The sequence below is a fragment of the Mirounga leonina genome, unplaced genomic scaffold (assembly GCF_011800145.1).
Source record: "Mirounga leonina isolate KUSES-001 unplaced genomic scaffold, KU_Mleo_1.0 Mir_488, whole genome shotgun sequence".
NCBI classification, from domain to species: Eukaryota; Metazoa; Chordata; class Mammalia; order Carnivora; family Phocidae; genus Mirounga; species Mirounga leonina.
The window spans coordinates 7642764-7660935 of record NW_023270777.1 but is presented as its reverse complement, the minus strand read 5'-3'; the positions used below and the strand labels follow the sequence as shown (position 1 = coordinate 7660935).

Here is an 18172-nt window from a genome sequence, read left to right as displayed (position 1 = left end):
GGGGTAGGGGTCACCCAAAGGGTGCTGCCTCTTTAAATGGAATAAGCAGAAGGAAATGACTTTAATTCAATTAGTTCATCCAGAAACCTGGGGCAGGGAATATAGAAAATGATATGAGGGGAAATTTACTGCCCTGGGACTTCTCCATCTGTGGTTGCAGCGGAGGCTGTTGCTCCCATTTTCCTCGGTGCATCTTGCTTTGCATCCATCTCTTGTGTGGTCCAGATCCTGCCCAGCTGGCTCTTCCTGCAGGGCTGCTCTGGCTCTCACTGGGTCAGTGCCCCCCACATCCAGCCAGACCACGGCGTCTGCGACCGGCACTCTTCCTGCCCAACACCTACTTCACTTGCTTGAAGGGTGGTCCAGGACCACCTGCATCAGATCATCTGGTGTGCTTGTCAGAAATGCAGATCTCTGGGTCCTGTCCCAGGCCTACAGGACCAGGATCCCTGGGGACGGCGGCCAGGAAGTGTCGTGTGAACACGAGTGCACTGTATGCTCATTAGCACACTGACGTGAGGGAACCGCTGAGTCAATGCACATGCTCTAACACGTTATGTACTGTTAAATGAGCAATTGGATCATTGCCTTAGATTTCAGTCACCATGTTTTAAATATCAACCCCTGCAGCTGGAATGCCTGTTCTGATATACAACACCGTAAGGTACATAAAAGGAAAAGCATGGGGGCGCCTGGGTGGCTCAGTTGGTTAAGCGACTGCCTTCGGCTCAGGTCATGATCCCGGAGTCCCTGGATCGAGTCCCCGCATCGGGCTCCCTGCTCGGCAGGGAGCCTGCTTCTCCCTCTGACCCTCCCCCCTCTCATGTGCTCTCTCTCTCTCATTCTCTCTCTCACAAATAAATAAATAAAATCTTTAAAAAAAAAAAAAAAAGGAAAAGCATGACACCAGCCAGGATGAAGGACAGGAAGGTGTGGCCTCCCTCCAAAAAAAAAAAAAAAAAAGGATCCTAAACCAATTACCATACTTTCCTTCTGTTCCCAAAGAAGCAAGCACTCTGAAAATAAACCTTAAGGAATTACTTTAAATGAATCATTTCAAGTACCTCATTTAAGGCTCTAAGAAGAGGAAACACTGACAATTATTTCCTGATTTAGCAGTCAAGGCAACACTGACTTCCTACTGGGCAAATAAAATAACTTTCTGGCCAGCCATCTTAGTAGACCTCTAGCATTTAAGTGTTGATCACTTCCTTGGGGTGGCTGGCTGGCTCAGTTGGGAGAGCATGCGACTCGTGATCTCAGGGTTGTGAGTTCAAGCCCCATGTTGGGAGTGCAGTCTACTTAAAAAAGAAAAAAAAACGTTCATCACTTCCTTTATGAGCCGTGTCTTCTCTTTTGGGTTCTGTGACTAAGCCCTTTCCTGTTTGCTTTCTCTGACTGTTTAGTTCTTTGCAGGCTGCGTTACACACTCTACCCAATCCTTAAAAGGGGATGCACCCCAAATGACCTTGGTCTTCTGGTCACTACACACCAACCGCAGACAACTTTGTTCACTACCACAGCTTCGTGGCTGGCGCCACGCTGAAGACCCCTCAGTCTTGCAGCCCAACGTTCTATCTGAGCTCTTGTCTTCCATGGCCAACTGCCCACTGAACCTCACCACCGGGATATTCCAGTGGCAGCTCAAAATCCACGAGTCCGAAACTGAACTCATCTCCCCCCAGACCTGTTTCTTCCTTCAGTGTTCACACTCTTCAGCCTCACGCTACCACTGATCCATATCAGAAAGCTGCAAGTTTTTCTAGAGCAGGGATAAACATCTCAAACTCAAAATGCCTGTGGCAGCACCTAGGTAACAAATTTATCTTTTAAGAGACAAGTGTACATATAGCTCTTAATCTATCACTTTCTATGTAGTTTGCAAATTTTATCCCATTTAACAGAACCCTTTGAAGTAGATATCATTAGCTAGTTTACAGGTGGGTAAACCGAGGCACACAGAGTTGTGGTTTTTACTTTTTTTATGGAACTTGCTCAAGGTCACTCAACTAGTAAGAGCCAGGATCTGAATGCAGGGACTCTGGCCCACAGGTCACCACACTCTGCTCTCTCTGAGAGAAGTGGGTCAGGTGTAGGATAATAAGGAGCACACGGCCCAGAGAACTGGAGAACGCTTGCTTCGTGGCAGCCAGACTCTTTGTGGCTCTGTGTCCTAACCTTTTATTTCAGGCCTCCCAGCACTCCCCCACCTCTCCGTAAGGTTCTGCTCATTCTGCTGCCTCAGTCTCTCTCTCCCCTCTCCTCCTGACACACCACAGCCTTAGTGCAGCCCAAGTCATGTCTCAACTGACCGCCACTGATGTGCTGGCCATCACGCTTGCCTCTCACTGGCCCGTGCTTGACAGCTGGGCTCAGCAGGTTCTTCCCTCTAAAGGGCCAGAGAGGAAGTGTTCCAGGTTTTCCAGGCTGTAAGTTTTCTATCACAGTCACTCAGCTCCATCACCTATGCAGCATGACCTCACCACAGAACAAATGGATATGGCTGTGTTCCAACAAAACTTTATTTCCAAAAACAGGTACCCCTGGCTCAATGATGCTGCTACCACAGATCTCTTAATCAATCCTACTCCTCCTTCTGCGGAACTAGATTCGACATGGTCCCCAAACCTTAGAGAGTATGATAAAAATAGAAAAGTACTAGGAAAAAACATGAGTGAATGCTTTTATAACCACGGGGCAGAAAAAAATCTTTCTAAGCATTAAAAAAAACAAACAAACAACTAATAAATAATTTGAATACATAAAAGTTAAATATTTCAGTGGGGCAAAACAAAACAACAAAACATCACAAAAAAGTATCTGTAAGAAATGATGGAGGGTATAAGAAACAATAGAAGAAGGGTGCCTGGGTGGCTCAGTTGGTTAAGCGACTGCCTTCGGCTCAGGTCATGATCCTGGAGTCCCGGGATCGAGTCCCGCATCGGGCTCCCTGCTCAGCAGGGGGTCTGCTTCTCCCTCTGCCCTCTTCCCTCTCGTGCTCTCTGTCTCTCATTCTCTCTCTCTCAAATAAATAAATAAAATCTTAAAAAAAAAAAAAGAATAGAAGAAAAAATACAAATGATCAAAATAGAGAAAAAGATGCTAAATCCCATCATGACTTAAAATATGAAACGTAACACGCATAAAAATCCTTTTCCATTATCTTAGAGGAAAAACCAGTAGAGACTACTTATGCATAAGCACAGAATACGGAGGGAATCAGATTCCCACATGCTGGAAACACCCTGCATGTTTAGCCGGAGAGGGTTAGGTAGGCAAACAATGGCAGTTCTACCTAACGGAAGGGTATGCAGTGGTAAATACTGTCAGTGAAAGCTATACTGTTAAGAGAAAGTGGCAAGCTGCAGGACCGTGTGTGTGTTTGTGTGTGTGTGCACGTGTGTGTGTGTGTGTGTATGGGTAATGATCTTATTTCCATTAAAATGTACAACCATATCCATGGCTTTAGATCTGCCTATTTATATACATATAGAAGAGGCTACATTTCAAGCAGGGGTTTTATCTAGAATGGCCGGAAAGCGTACTTTTTCAGTTTTAGATACATGCTTCTGCATTATTTGAATTTTCGCTGCAATAAGTTTATAATAATCAGGTACTAATTAAGCCACTTAAAAGAATATTTGAGACAGGGCGCCTGGGTGGCTCAGTTGGTTGGGTGACTGCCTTCGGCTCAGGTCATGATCCTGGAATCCCTGGATCGAGTCCCGCATCGGGCTCCCTGCTCGGCAGGGAGTCTGCTTCTCCCTCTGACCCTCCCCCCTCTCATGTGCTCTCTCTCACTCTCTCTCTCAAATAAATAAATAAAATCTTTAAAAAAAAAAAAAAGAGTATTTGAGACAGAACACAAAGTGATTGTGTGTTCCTCCGAAGAACCTTCCAGAACTTCCCGCTGCTCGGGCGTAGGAGCCAAACTCCCCAGCATGAAATGCGTGCCGACGTGGTACTGTGGCCCCGCCTAACCCTTCAAACCCTCAGCGAGCGTCTCCTCCGTGTCACAGGCAGGTCCAGCTCAACGACTCCTAGCATCCGCGGTTTTCGGAATGTGCCAGGATGCATCCGGCTTCTTTGCCTCTGCAAAGCCTTCTCCCTCTGCTTACAATCCTTGCCTTCTGCACCTAGTGAACACTCACTCAGCTCCAGCCCCTTCACAGGCAGAAACAACACTCGCTTCCCGGGGTCCCCACTCTGCCTTACCACATACAACTGCTACAACACCCGTGACACCTACTGCCCTAAACATGGACATAGTACGAATGATAGTATTAATAATAGCTAATAAAGCACCTACAAGGTGCTGGGCACACGAGTGTCTCACATGCAGTATCTCATTTAATCCTCACAATGAGGCTATAGAATGAGTACCATCATCTCTATCTTACAAATAAAGAAACTAGGGCACTCTAAGGTTAATGACCCAAGATCACAAAGGTTACTAGAAATTCAGGGATCGAAATGCAGAGGTATCTGACCACAGCTGTTTTATTTGTATGTATGTGTACGCCTACAAAATACCCCCTCCACCAGATGACCGGCTTCCTCTTGAGGAAAGAAATCACGTATCTCCGTATCTTCAGCATCTTGCACAAAGGTACAACAAGGTAGACACCCAACAAATACTGAAGGGAGGCCAGCTCCTAGTATCATCTAGTTCCACCCACTACACAACACAGGACTCCCTTCCACTTCCCTCAAAGATGATCTGCTTCCACCTGGATGGTTCCAATGACAAGGACCACTTCCTCACGAGGCAGCCCATTTCCCATCCCATTGTTCTCCTGAGAGCTCTCCGTGCTGCTGGACATGCAATCTCCTCGTTCTGCCCTCTCGACTGGACATCAGCAGCACTGTCCCTTTAAACCAGAGGAGCTACAGCTAACTGAACATGGCCACTCTCCCTTCCATTGCCTTCTTTCTCCCTCCTCCCTTCTCTCTCTCAAGCCAAATAATCTCGTTCCCCAAGGGACAGGGTTTCTATATCCCCTCTTCCTAGCAGTTGTCCTACTCTGGACGACTTCAATTTGTCATGTTTCCTCTTCCAAATGAGAAGCACTGGACTCCAAGACTACAAGTACTCAACACGGAGATGGCAGGATTTTTGGCCTGGAACATCTTAGGGGAAGATGCATTAAATAGACAAGCAAACGTTTACCTGTAATTATTTGGAAACTAACCTCTGAGGTGCTCCCTGTGTCAGGCCTGCTGCTGGGTACTTCGAATGCATTATGTGATTTAACTCTTAGAGGATTTATTATTGTTCCTACTCTACAGGTGAGGAAGTTGTCTCCACAAGGCTGAGAAACTGCCCAAAGGCTCCCGTGACTAGTAAATGTCCTAGCCAGGATCTGAACTCAAGTTCTGCTGGACCTCAAAGCCATACTCCAAGTTTTGAGAGGGAGACTCGGGCCAAGAGCAGGCAAGAGAAGGCTTAATGGAGAACTCTTGAAAGGCTCTAACTGGATATAAAAGAGGCAGACCGGTCTCCCATGGAGGCAGGAGGGATGGGTATGGTGGATGGAAGGCCTAGCCTAACTGGCAGGACAGGGTAGGGGACAGGGTTGGGAGAGAAAGTCTATTTACAGGGAAGAGTTTGATCACTCCAGATCACAACTTTCCTCTAAAGCCAGGCAGAGCTGAGGCAGGAGGCAATACGGAAGGAGCAGACTCTTGAGTAGGTAAGGAATATGTGAAAGCAATGTTTTAGGAAAGTTGGTATAGCAGGAGGAGAGAGGCAGAGACAACAGCTGGGAGCTGCTGTAGCGACCAGAGGGCTCCTATGTGTTGGATCTCAGCTAGGACGGCAGCTTCAGAAACGGGGATGAGCAATCTCACGGGTGTTACAAAAGACGCCAGTGCTAACACCTGGATGTTGGACTAGAGATGAAGGGAGACTGGAGAGCAAAGAATTAAGGATGATGCTAAGGTTTCCCGACTGGGGGAAGCAAAGAATGCTGGTATTACCGCCAGGAATGGGACAGTGAGAGAGAAGCAGTCTGCAGAGTGAGAGGCGGATGCGGACATGAACACACGGTCAACGATGGTGCACACAAAGCAAGCATCTCCTGCTGTTGACAGAGGTCAATTCTGCTGCCTTCAGACTGAGAGGACTCGTTTTTGGGGTGACATCCTTACGATCGTACCTGTAGTCATTCTTACCATGTCGGCAACATGATACACCACTTGTATAAATGACAAAAGATAACTTTTCATTGAAATGTGGTGATTCCTTGCTCAGCTACCATAACTTTCAAGGATGCCACCTGGAATTAGCCTCACTGTTCTGGAGTTACACTAATAAGTCTTACTATGATTCTTCTATCTGGCAAACTCCCTATGCCTGTTTTCTACCCCTCCCACAACCCCCCAAAAAGATTTTCTTTAAGTGACTTTGGTCACTGAGGAAAGAAGTTACCTGCTTCACCTCCTTTTACCTTGGATTTCAGGCTCAACTGTCTTGAAAAACACACACACACACACACACACACACCAATCTTTCCCTGGTCTTCTCTACTCTCCAAAGCCTCTCGTCTCATTGTTCATTTCCCAATTTTGACTCAGTAACATTGCTTTCCATTTCTTTCCTCAAAAAATACCTGGTTTAAGGGGCGCCTGGGTGGCTCAGTTGTTAAGCGTCTGCCTTTGGCTCAGGGCATGATCCCAGGGTCCTGGTATCGAGCCCCAAATCGGGCTCCCTGCCCCGCGGGAAGCCTGCTTTTCCCTCTCCCACTCCCCCTGCTTGTGTTCCCTCTCTCGCTGTCTCTCTCTGTCAAATAAATAAATAAAATCTTTTAAAAAAGAAAAATACCTGGTTTAACTTTATTATTCCCCTGCTGTATTTCTTCTCCCTATTCTCGTCCAAGAAGAAACGGAGAGAAGGGGTCTTCAAGCTGCAGGATGACCCAGAACATACCTTCTGAACACAGTCAGCCCAGAATAAGCTACTTCTAAGTTTAGCTGTGAGATGGCGTGATGACCATAAAACTTTGCCTGACTCACCGGACGGCTGTGACAACCGAATGACATAATTATGGGTTAATACCCAATGCATACAATAAAATTTGGTACAGTTTGCTAGGCTGAGGCTATACAATCTGGTTCCAGACCTTTTTTCCAGAGATGCACTCTAAATCCCCACATGCCTGGGACAATCCCAGAGGCCCTACAAGAAGCAAAACACAGCGATGCGCTCGGAGAGCCAGTGGCCACAGGCGTGCAGACCTTTTTGTTTTCAGAACTCAAACAGAACTCATTACCCCACTGCCATCTTTAAAAGATAGTAGGCGTTAAGAACACAAAAGACAAGGATGTAAGCAGGATAAGCATTCTACTTTAATTACAAGTAAAAAAGACTAATTTTAGTACAATATATTTACTGCAAAACTATTTACAGTTCTGTGTAAACAGAATTCAGAAAAGTTGATTTTGAATCCCAATTAAATCGAAGAGAGAAAAAAAATACTACTAGAGGATCAGTAGTTTCAAGATATTCCTTTTGGTGCTGTAATAAAATTGGCATTTCGCTTAACTAAAAACAAAGTTTCAAGTAAGAAGCTAACTGCATCAGAAAAACAAAGTACCTGTGAGCTTGATTTTGGAGAGCCGTGCCAAAATTCCCGGCAAATCGTCCAGCTGCAACTTCATCTCTTTCCAGCGCTTTTCATCCTTCGCCTCTTTCCCTGCATCTAGCGAGCCTTCAATTACGGATGCTGATTCCAGTTCGAGCAATTCTTTTTCATTTGGCTTTCTGGATAACGGGAGGCTGGGGGGTGGAAGAGGTCTCATTTCACAGATTTCTGCTTTGGCTTGACCCAAAGATGTTTTCTCGAGGAAAGGAGATGCCACAGGTTCTGGCTTCCGTTTTACTTGCTGGTTGAGGCTTCTGTTCAGTTGTGTGACATACTAAACAAGGAAAGTACAGTTACTATACACCCAAGGCCCAAAGTGCTCTTACACCGCTGTTGGGTAACTCCTCCCATCAGCCTGTTACAGTACTTGAAGGATTTTCCTATACCTTTGTAAATACATGCTGAATTAATGAATATTCAAGTGTTTGTTACATGGAAATCACTACATTAAGAGGTACAGAGAACATAACCGACACCTCGGTGATGGTTTTTAATTCTATGGTTTAGAAAATCCTGGACATTTAAGTTCCTTGAATGAAAAATAAATTTCTTATTCCCTCCAGCATGATCTCCAACATGATCCCCACCAAATACAGTGAAAAAATGTTCTAACATCAAGAGCCCAAGACAACCTGTTGATTTTCCACGTTTCTAGGCAAAAAGGGCAGAGAGGGGCTCGGCAGTAGGGTATAATTCAGGGCTCAGTTACGTTAGAGCACTGTGTGTGTGGAAAGAATGCGAGCTTTACAGTCCGACAGTCTCTATCGCTTACTAGCAAGCAGCAGTTAACTATTACTAACGTAGTGAGGCACTGTGTAGTTTTACATAATATAGACCTTCATAGTTTATAAAGTATATATCTTATTTGTGCTTTTTAAAAGCTATTTAAGAAGCCGGATCATTATGAGTATCTCTTTCTTTAACTTACAGAAGAGAAAACTAAGGCTCAGAAATAAAGTGACAGAGTCAACAACCAGTTAGTTGTAACTGACAAGAGTCAACAATCAGTTAGTTATAAGTGGCCCTGGTCCTCCGAGCCACCTGCTCTGGTAACCAGTTAAGTGATTTTTCTGTTGTATCACAAAGACTTGAAATTACATACACTAGTTCTAGAAAGGAATTACGAACTCATGAATGAACCCAGAATTCTGTGCACATAAGGCGTTATACATACTTGAGTTTCTCTTCTAAATACCCATTACCCTTGATCCCCAAGGTAAGAAATCTGAACATTTCTGGAAATGCAAATCCCTTATCAAAATAATGAGTTTCATTAAGATTTTAAGTTAATTTTACATTTTAAGTTAAAGTGGGCATTCTAAGTTAGAAAAAGAGAAGTGTCAAATCAGATTTGAGATTATGAACTTGCTAATTGTTCACGCTTGCATAATTATGAGTTTTTAACTATCTCCATTCTATACTTTTCTATTTAAGGGCAAATGTCCTCACTGGTAATTAGGAATAAGCTACCATGTTGCCCACAATATCATGGAGCCAACCTAGAGGACCAGGATGTAGGAGTAATGCCCACTATAAAATGCCTAGCAAATTCTAAAAACTCAGTTTGCTACAAAAACTACTCAGAGGTGCATGCATTTAAAAGACTTTTAGATGCACTGCTGATGTAGGAAAACGGGAAGGTCACACTGTTAAAGAAATTATTTCTGTATCATTGATATATTCACAGAACTTCAAAGAATTTAAAGAGATGTATGATAACAGCTCAGCTTTTCCTAATTTTCTCCTAGGTAAAATATGCCAGAAGTTTTCAATCTTTCTCCAAACTTAATCAGTAAGTTCAAGATCATACTTTTAACATCCAATGCCAGGACTATTCTGGTTTTTGTTAAGAATAATCAAAACAAGGAATTAAAGTTTTGGATAAATGCCAAAAGGACACTAAATAAAAGTCGTTTTCAAGCGGCACTTCTTACAACTCTTCTTTTAATAGGAATTTCTCAAATTCCCTCATACAAAGAAAGTAAAGGCAGACAGCAGCAGAGTGAGGATGGTCTTCTGAACATACCATGCGCCTGAGGAAGGACAAGTGCTGAAATGTAATCCACTGCTTATTGACATTCCTGAAAAGATGCACGAATGTGTGAGAGGATTCCTGCATAGCTCTTCTTTCTAGATACCAGACACATCCTCCTACCCAACCTGTATAGAGAAAAGGGAAAGGTTCACGTGATTAGTGCTTCTCACCAAATGCTGACTGCGTCTACCCAGAAGCAAAGCCGGCCACCACCATAAGCAACAGCACATGTGAGGGGTCAGAACTCTGACCGGATTTGTGAATCACTGCCACATATCCCCTTGATTCACTAAGCGTAAATTCTTCAGCAGGGATAGGGCAATTTTGCATTTCGGGATCATTATACTTTTATTATATGAAGTGCTGAAATGACCACAATGTAGATCGTTTTGAGAAAAATAATAAAACAATCAGTTCAGGGGCGCCTGGGTGGCTCAGTTGGTTAAGCGACTGCCTTCGGCTCAGGTCGTGATCCTGGAGTCCTGGGATCCAGTCCCGCATTGGGCTCCCTGCTCAGCAAGGAGCCTGCTTCTCCCTCTGACCCTCCCCCCTCTCATGCTCTCTGTCTCTCATTCTCTCTCTCACAAATAAATAAAATCTTAAAAATAAAATAAAATAAAATAAAACAATCAGTTCAGTCACTTTTAAAATAGTGGAAAATGAGAAACACAGGTTTTTTCAGTAAGTGACAGTAAACTGGAAAATACATTTCAGATTAATACTTTGGCCATGTTGGGTAAGACAACTAACCAAAAGAGAGGGGAAACAGTCCTCAGTGAAGTTTGGCTCTATCAATCTAGGCAGGAAGAAGCAAAAGAGCTGTGGTCTGAATTTGGCTTTTAATCAAACCAAACCTTCGCTCAAATAACGAATCCAATGCTTCCGTGTAAGGCCATGTAAGTGATGGTCCCATGGCTTCCATGACCCAAAATATTTCTCATTCTCCACCACCTTCACTCATCTTCTCTTGCTGTGTCTGGCCACTTTAAGACAATCGTGTCCCACTCATACTGTCCCCAAGCAAATGCAATTATAGGGTAATTCCTAAGCTTTGACTCATTTCCAGGGTCATCAAGCCTACTGCCCAATTGCTCTCCTATTATCTCCACACGGATGGGTTGTATTCAATGGGTTTTCTCTGGGAAGGCCAGGATAGACATTACTCGGCCAGACACGTACGCGTAACTGATCACTCTCCACTAAGCACACCACACATTTTCACAATTTGTTCATCTTTGTTGATGCTTCCCTCCTGGCTGTGTCTTGCCTCCACTCTCTGCTTGTCAAATTTTCAAAGTCTCTTTTCAACCACTCTGTCACTTTATACTCTTTTTTATGGCACTTCTTACTGCCAATTGTTTCCATTTGTTTCCACCATCATAGTTTTGGGTTCCTTGATGGCAGAGATTCTCCACTCACCTCCAATACAAAAGCTGACAGAGTGCTTTCTCTGCAACACAGAGATCATGTTTGCTGCCTAGATTTTCTACATAATTTACTTGGAAGCATCAGTGCCCCTCAGAATACATGGCAATTATCGTAGACCGGAGATAAGTCACTTCTTCACTGGAATCATACTCTCCAACCTCAGTTATTTATGAAATGCTTATTTTCCGTATACGGGAATATGCGTTGCCTGCATATGCATAGTACAGGAGGGAATAAGCACTGACATCAGTCCTCTGAAATCTCCTTTCAAGTGAGTCCTGATACTTAAGGGTTTGCTTGTTTTGTTTGATGGTGTACAATTTTCCTTCTTTTGCCTGACATTATTCTTTGGGAAGATAGGATTTTAATATTAAAAGATTATGTCGGGGCGCCTGGGTGGCTCAGTTGGTTAAGCATCTGCCTTCGGCTCAGGTCATGATCCCGGGGTCCTGGGGTTGAGCACCCCCACCCCTGTGAGCTACCTGCTCAGTGGGTAGTCTGTTTTTCCCTCTCCTTCTGCCCCTCCCCCTGCTTGTGTGAGTGTGCACACTCTCTTTCTCTTCAAATAAATAAATACAATAAAAAAAATACATAAAAGATTACATCAAAAAACATCAAAGTTTTATTGTTTGGGCCTTAATTTCAAAACCAGTTTTGAGGTCATTTGGTCCTATGAGAAATACAAGTTGCTGGGAGGGAAAGAACCACCTTGGAAAATATCTCTCAAGGTTAAGTGGGTCAAACTGAGATTTTACAGAAAAGTAGTAAGGAAAAAAAGAAACCAGCTGGAAACTGCACTTTTAAATGATGAAAACACTTCATTTAGTCAAAACATGTCCCATTTCTATGAATCAGTGCCTAGAAATTGAAAGACATTTCAGCCCTGGATAACAAACGTAGGTTTGAAGATACCCAGAGCTTACAAGAGTTACATTAAAAATCTGGAAACGTGACCATATTAACCATTCAACGTCACACTGAGTCACAATGGTAGAGCTTTTAAAATGTAGTGCACAGACGTGTAACTGTAGGTTCTGAATTTCTTTTAATGGCAATAAAATACTTTGCATTTTTAGAAGCAAAAGCAGACACAAGCACCAGATACCTAATATAGTCACACTCTGACTTTCTTCCACCCCTTCCGCCACGGTGCTTCCCTATCAGGTCTTGTAATGATCTTTCAAGCGGATCATAGCAGGTTGTACAGACCACTTACTAGCAGATTTTTTGGGCAATTGTGTTCACCGTTTCAGGAAGCTAAACTGTCTTCGTACCAGCACTGAAAAGACCGATCCAGCTGCAAACCATATGCAGCCCACTTACTAGAACTGGGGAACTCTGAGCAGTGAAGTGAAACTGTTCTTACAGGAAGCTGCAAGTATGGGACTGAAAGGCAGAAGAGCAGCTAGGCTGAGGAATGCACACTGGAACAACCTCCATACAGAGGTAGCAATTCAAGCACTAAGAAAGGATGAGCTCTCTGAGAATCAGTGCCGAGGGTCATGATCAAAGAACACTCACAGTCAGGGATGACAGAAAAAAGAATCACAGACCTTTTTAAAAAAAACTTTTCATTATGAAGAATTTCAGTCATAGACAATAACCTAAGAATACAATGAGCACCCATTACTTATTCCCCAGCTTCAACAATTATTAAAATATGGCCAATCTTGTTTCATCTATACTCCCTCCCACTTCCCACTCTCCTCCCCTTTTTTTGAACCAGAAGGGACTTTGAGCTCATCTGGTTCAACTGCCTCATTTTACAGAAAAGTAAACTCAACTCCAGAAAACACAAATGATATGCCCTGAGATTACACAGCCAAAAGAGACCCATAAAATAATAATATGATAAGAGAAAAGGAAGAAAGGAGTTTCACAGAGTCACTGTGATCAACATCGCTAGGCACTGCAGAGAGAGCTTGTGAAAGGTGAGGCCTAATGGCGGGATTTGACCAAAAAAAGAGTCCCTGGCTTCTGCTACCCATCTCCATCCAATTCAGACCACCAGCAACACATTCCTCACACAGCCATTTGTTATCATCAAAACTACCGAGGGCAAAACAATTCCCAGCCTCCTCTTTAACATTTCTTTAATTAATCTCTGTAATGAATGGACAAATTGGATTAATGGACAAACAATTATTAAGAGTGAACAGTACAAAGGGCACCTGGGTGGCTCAGTTGGTTAAGCGACTGCCTTCAGCTCAGGTCATGATCCCAGGGTCCTGGGATCGAGTCCCGCATCGGGCTCCCTGCTCTGCGGGGAGCCTGCTTCTCCCTCTCCCACTCCCCCTGCTTGTGTTCCCTCTCTCGCTGTGTCTCTCTCTGTCAAATGGATAGATAAGATCTTTAAAAAAAAAAAAAAAAGAGTGAACAGTACAGACCAGGTACCATTTTGGGCCCTAGGGGCACAGAGACCAGCCAGACAGGAACTGTCCTAACCTTCACAGGGTTGGGAGAAACACATAATAAACCTGTATATAAATAAACAATTAAGTGGCGCCTGGAGGGCTCAAGGCATGATCCCTGGGGTCCTGGGATCCGGCCCTGCATGGGGCTCCCTACCTCCCTCCACCCATGCTCGCTCTAAGAAATAAAATCTTAAAAAAAAAAAAGAAAACAAAAACAATTACAGACTATGCTAACCATGGGGAAAGACATAAGGGTGATGTGAGAAAAGAGCAGCAGGGGGGTCTACCTTAAATAGGGTGGGGTCAGGGTAGGCATCTCTGAAAAGGTGCCACCTGAGCGGAGACCTAGCCACGGAAGCACCTACCACCTTTACCATGCAGTCGTCACAGGGCCTTCAAATGGGAGGATGATATCAGGGCCCACGCTGATGGTGGAAAGCCAAAAGCTTGAGGGGGACTGTGGCCCACCATCTATAGTTATCATCCCCTGCGTCCTTTTATCTTCATCGTGACATCACCATTGTCAGCACCACCCCTTGTATTGGAACAAGGTTTCCGAGTGAGGGCAGAGCGCTCGCCAGTCCTCACGAGGGGGCTTACAAGTAACTCACACTCGTAACTAGGAACTGGGGCTCTGAGAAACCCAGACACTCGAGGGGCCCCAAGGTCTACTCGATCCTCTCCACCAGCCTCCACTCGCAAAACCGAAAGCAGCACCGCACACCACGGCCCCGGGGGAGGGGGACGGAGGCGGTGCGGACCACCGGGGCCACACCGCAGGACTAGCCCCTAGCTCCACGGCGTCTTCACTTCATGCTGCTCCAGAGGTCACTTCCCCCCACCGGTGCCCAGCCGACCTCGCCAAGGGCTCCCAAGGTTGCAGCCAGCCGGAACCACGGCGTTGCACGTGGCAGCTAGATGAGAATCTTCCCGAAGTCGTGCCCGAGGACGGGTGCCGTACCTGTCAGGAGGCGTGAGGAAAGAGTGTGCGGGGATGCGGCCATAACGCAAGAGTCCGGCCGCTCCCCGGGATCCCCGTGTCCTCCTCTCTCTTCACCGGCTGCTGGGGGCCGCCATCTTCCTTCCCCGCCCCCGTGGGAGCGGAGCCGCTTCCGGTGCGTCACTTCCGGCGGGCCAGACGCGGAAGGGAAGGATTGTGGCCGGAGGTGTTCGCCGCCGGGCGGGCGGGAGAGTGCGGGGCTGGAGGGCGGGAGCCTGAGGTTCTTTCGAGAAACGCGAGGAGCGCGGTGTGGCTGAATCTTCCCGGAGAAGAGGCCGCGCCGCCGTTCCCAGAGGTTTCCCTGCGTCCTCCGGCCGGATCCCGGTGACCTCGTGCGAGGAGCCGGGCGGGGCTGCGGGCTCCGCGCGCTTCAGTTTTTAAAGTCCGTTTGGGGGGACGCTTCTTGCAGACTGAATCGTCAAGAGAAAATGGTTCTTGGGACGATGCCTCCACCTTCCAGTGTGGTCGGTGGCAGCTTTACTCTGTTGGCTATCAAGTGGGAGGACCGGTGGCCTCGGGGTTGCTTGTCCCTGAGCCACCCCGGGGAGTGGAGTCCTCAGAGTCTGTCTCGGGATGTAGCAGGTGCGTGTGCTGGCTGGTTTCGGGCTCTGCTGAGAGGGCTGTATTCGAGTCCTCACTTCACCTCTGGCCTCCTGACCTGCTTGAGCAGATGACATGAGCTCCCCGAACCTCATTACCCAGCTGTGCAACGGGGATGATAGCATCTATGTTATGAGATGGGTCGAGAGAATTAAATGAGGGCTCTCTAGTGGGTAGCCGGGCACCAACTATATATAGGCTCTGAAAGTGATCATTAGTGTCGTGACTTCTAGAGCAGATCTCAGAAGCCCTTCCTTCCTCTTTTTTTTTTTTTTTTTTTAAATGTAGGAGTTTCACAAGTAAAAGGACACTGAAGAAGAAGGATGCAGCTTTTGGAAAAGAGAGAAAGAGGTAACTGCGTTCTATAAGGGGGATATGCGTCTTCATTGATAAGGTGATAGCCGATTTGGTTCACCTCCACTAACATTGCTAGACGCAGGATAGGAAGAGTAAGATTCTCCCCAAATGTGAGAGCTTAAGCCGTGCTCCCAATGGGGGGGTGGGGGTAGGAGAGGTTCAGTTAACAGAGTCAGCAAGAGGGGGTAATGTAAAAGGTACTGCAAAAATGTGGATGAGATAACAATTCTCACTGGGTCAGGGAAGGCTGCAGAGATTTGAACTCTGCTCAGTTGGAGGACAGTAGATTTTTCCTGCAGATCAGGAGAACGACACCCCATGAAGAGAAAAATGGCATTAAATACTGCGTGAAAAGTTTTCAAACTCATACCTTATTGTGTGCTTTTATAAACATTTGATGTTTATATCCATAGCAAGTCTTTATGAATTAACACGTTGAGGCTCAGAGTTTTCAGTGATCTGCCCACTCTTCTCCTAGCTGCTTGAGTTCCAGAACCAAGACCAGAACCCCTGATACCTGTTCTTTCCACCATATCGTACAGCCTTATTCACCTGAGCATCTTGAAGTGTAACAGTTTCTGTGATTTATAAAACACGGTATTTCAACCTTGGCTGCCTGTCAGAATCACCCAGAGGGCTTCCAAAATTACAGATGCCTAAGCCACTTACCGACCAATTAAATCAGAAGGGGTGTGGAATGGAAGGAAGAGACCTGTAATTTTCTTTTTAATGTACCACAGGTGATTTCGGTACACAGAACTGAGAATTACTGGATTTCAGCTTTTTTTTTTTTAACTTGACAACACAGCTATGTCTAAAAGATTGATTAACATGAATGTTATATTTCATATACTCAGAAAATACAAATTCCCAAGTGCTCTTGGTTTATGATAGACAAGGTGTTGAATAGACATGTTCCTCTTTGGCTAACAGATTTTTCCTTCATTTTAAATCCTTTCCAAAAATGGGGGCAGGGTATGATCAAGTGCACAAATTAATGCATAAGTTTTTATTTATTTACTTAATTATTTATTATCTTTTTAAAAAAGATTTTATTTATTAGAGAGGGAGAACAAGCAGGGGGAGTGGCCGGCAGAGGGAGAGGGAGAAGCAGGCTCCCCACTGAGCAAGGAGCCCGAAATGGGGCTCGATCCCAGGACCCCGGGATCATGACCCGAGCCAAAGGCAGACACACACCTAACCGACTAAGCCACCCAGATGCCCCAGTTTATTGAGAGAAACCAGAGCAAATGTTTTTTGTGAGACATGGCCTAAAAGATGACTACATCCTGGTGTGATTGGTCAGGAAGTGCATTCATCTATCTAAATGTTTGTAATTAAGTTACCCCAGGTCACTAGTCTCAAAGCATACTCTTCTGAGAAGTAATCCCCAGAGGTACTTCTGGAGAGAACAGGGTTACATGCCTGTGCACAATGATTTGGCCACCCATAGCTGCAAGTGAAGCTGTCCCAAATCACATCGAAGTAATGTTAAACCTGGGGAACAAGTAAGGAATGGATTTTGGGTAAGCAACTAAAATAGTCTGCCACAGGGGCACCTGGGTGGCTCAGTTGGTTGGGTATCTGACTCTTGATTTCGGCTTAGGTTGTGACCTCAGGGTTGTGAGATCAAGCCCCGCGTCAGGCTCCGTGATTAAGATTCTCTCTCTCCCTCCTGCCTCTGCCCCACTCAGGCTTTCTCTCTCTCTAAGAGTCTGGCACAATTTTGTTGGACCTGCTGTTTAGCAAACATTTTGAACACAACCCATTTTGTGAAATGCCATGAAAACCTGGGAAATGGTAGCCTAACACACACGAACAAACAGTTTGGGGGATTGGAATATGTTTGTGTCGACAATTTTTACTTACTCTAAGGTGAATCAGACTTCCTGATTTGAAACTATCATGTTTCATTAGACTTACTTTTACTGGACAGGTTTCTTTAGAAAACACCATGTAGAAACCCTGACCTTTACAGTGTCGCTTAATGGGACTTGCAGAGGTAGGCCTCAGACATCCATAGAGCTCGACCTTTTCATTTCATATATTTGGAAAGTGAGGTCCAGAGAAGCTAATTTACTCTAAGTGGTAGAACCTCCTCTCCAGACACCCAGGCCAGCCTTTTTCTGTCTCATTATAGTCTCTATCTCATCCCTTACTCTACCTGTAGTAACTCTGCTCGTAAAATGACGTAGGTGTGGATGTTACCAGGTGTGCCGCTAAGAGCCCAGCTTTTGGAAGGATGGTCAAAGAGATTAAATTAATGGGTTTCAGGCACCTGAGTGGCCCAGCCGGTTGGGCGTCTGCCTTTGGCCCGGGTCATGATCCAAGGGTCCTGGGATCGAGCCCCGAATGGGGCTCATTGCTCAGCGGGGAGCCTGCTTCTCCCTCTCCCTCTGCTTGCTGCTCCCTCTGCTTGTGCTCATGCTCTTTCTTTCTTGTCAAATAAATAAATACAATCTTAAAAAAATAATACTGAGTTCGACTTCCCATCTTTGGATTCAGTCTTCTGAGATTTCTGGTCTTCGGATTTTCTTCTCTCGGAATCTACTGCCATTACCTATCACCTTTGATGGTTCTTCTGGTCCCGTGACTTTTGGGAGTGGGTGGAGACAAGACAGGCCTAGGTACGTTCCTTGCCTGCGAGAGGTCTCCTGCTTTGAAAGGGGCCCAGAAGAAGGGTGGATGCTCAGAC

The 18172-nt window shown here is 45.4% G+C and overlaps 1 protein-coding gene across 3 annotated transcripts in view; it reads right to left on the bottom strand.

The window, feature by feature from the left end:
• The window catches only part of LOC118000091 (protoheme IX farnesyltransferase, mitochondrial), a 137656-nt gene extending 123064 nt beyond the window's left edge, over positions 1–14592 (bottom strand). For all 3 annotated transcript variants that reach the window (XM_034989634.1, XM_034989635.1, XM_034989636.1), the window contains exons 1-3: positions 14482–14592; positions 9670–9803; positions 7596–7917 (exon numbers count right to left, since the gene is read on the bottom strand). In XM_034989634.1, the coding sequence (XP_034845525.1) occupies positions 7596–7917; positions 9670–9803; positions 14482–14524 (499 nt within the window). In that variant the 5' untranslated portion in view covers positions 14525–14592. The remainder of the gene's footprint in view (positions 1–7595; positions 7918–9669; positions 9804–14481) is intronic.
• Positions 14593–18172: the final 3580 nt, after the last annotated feature.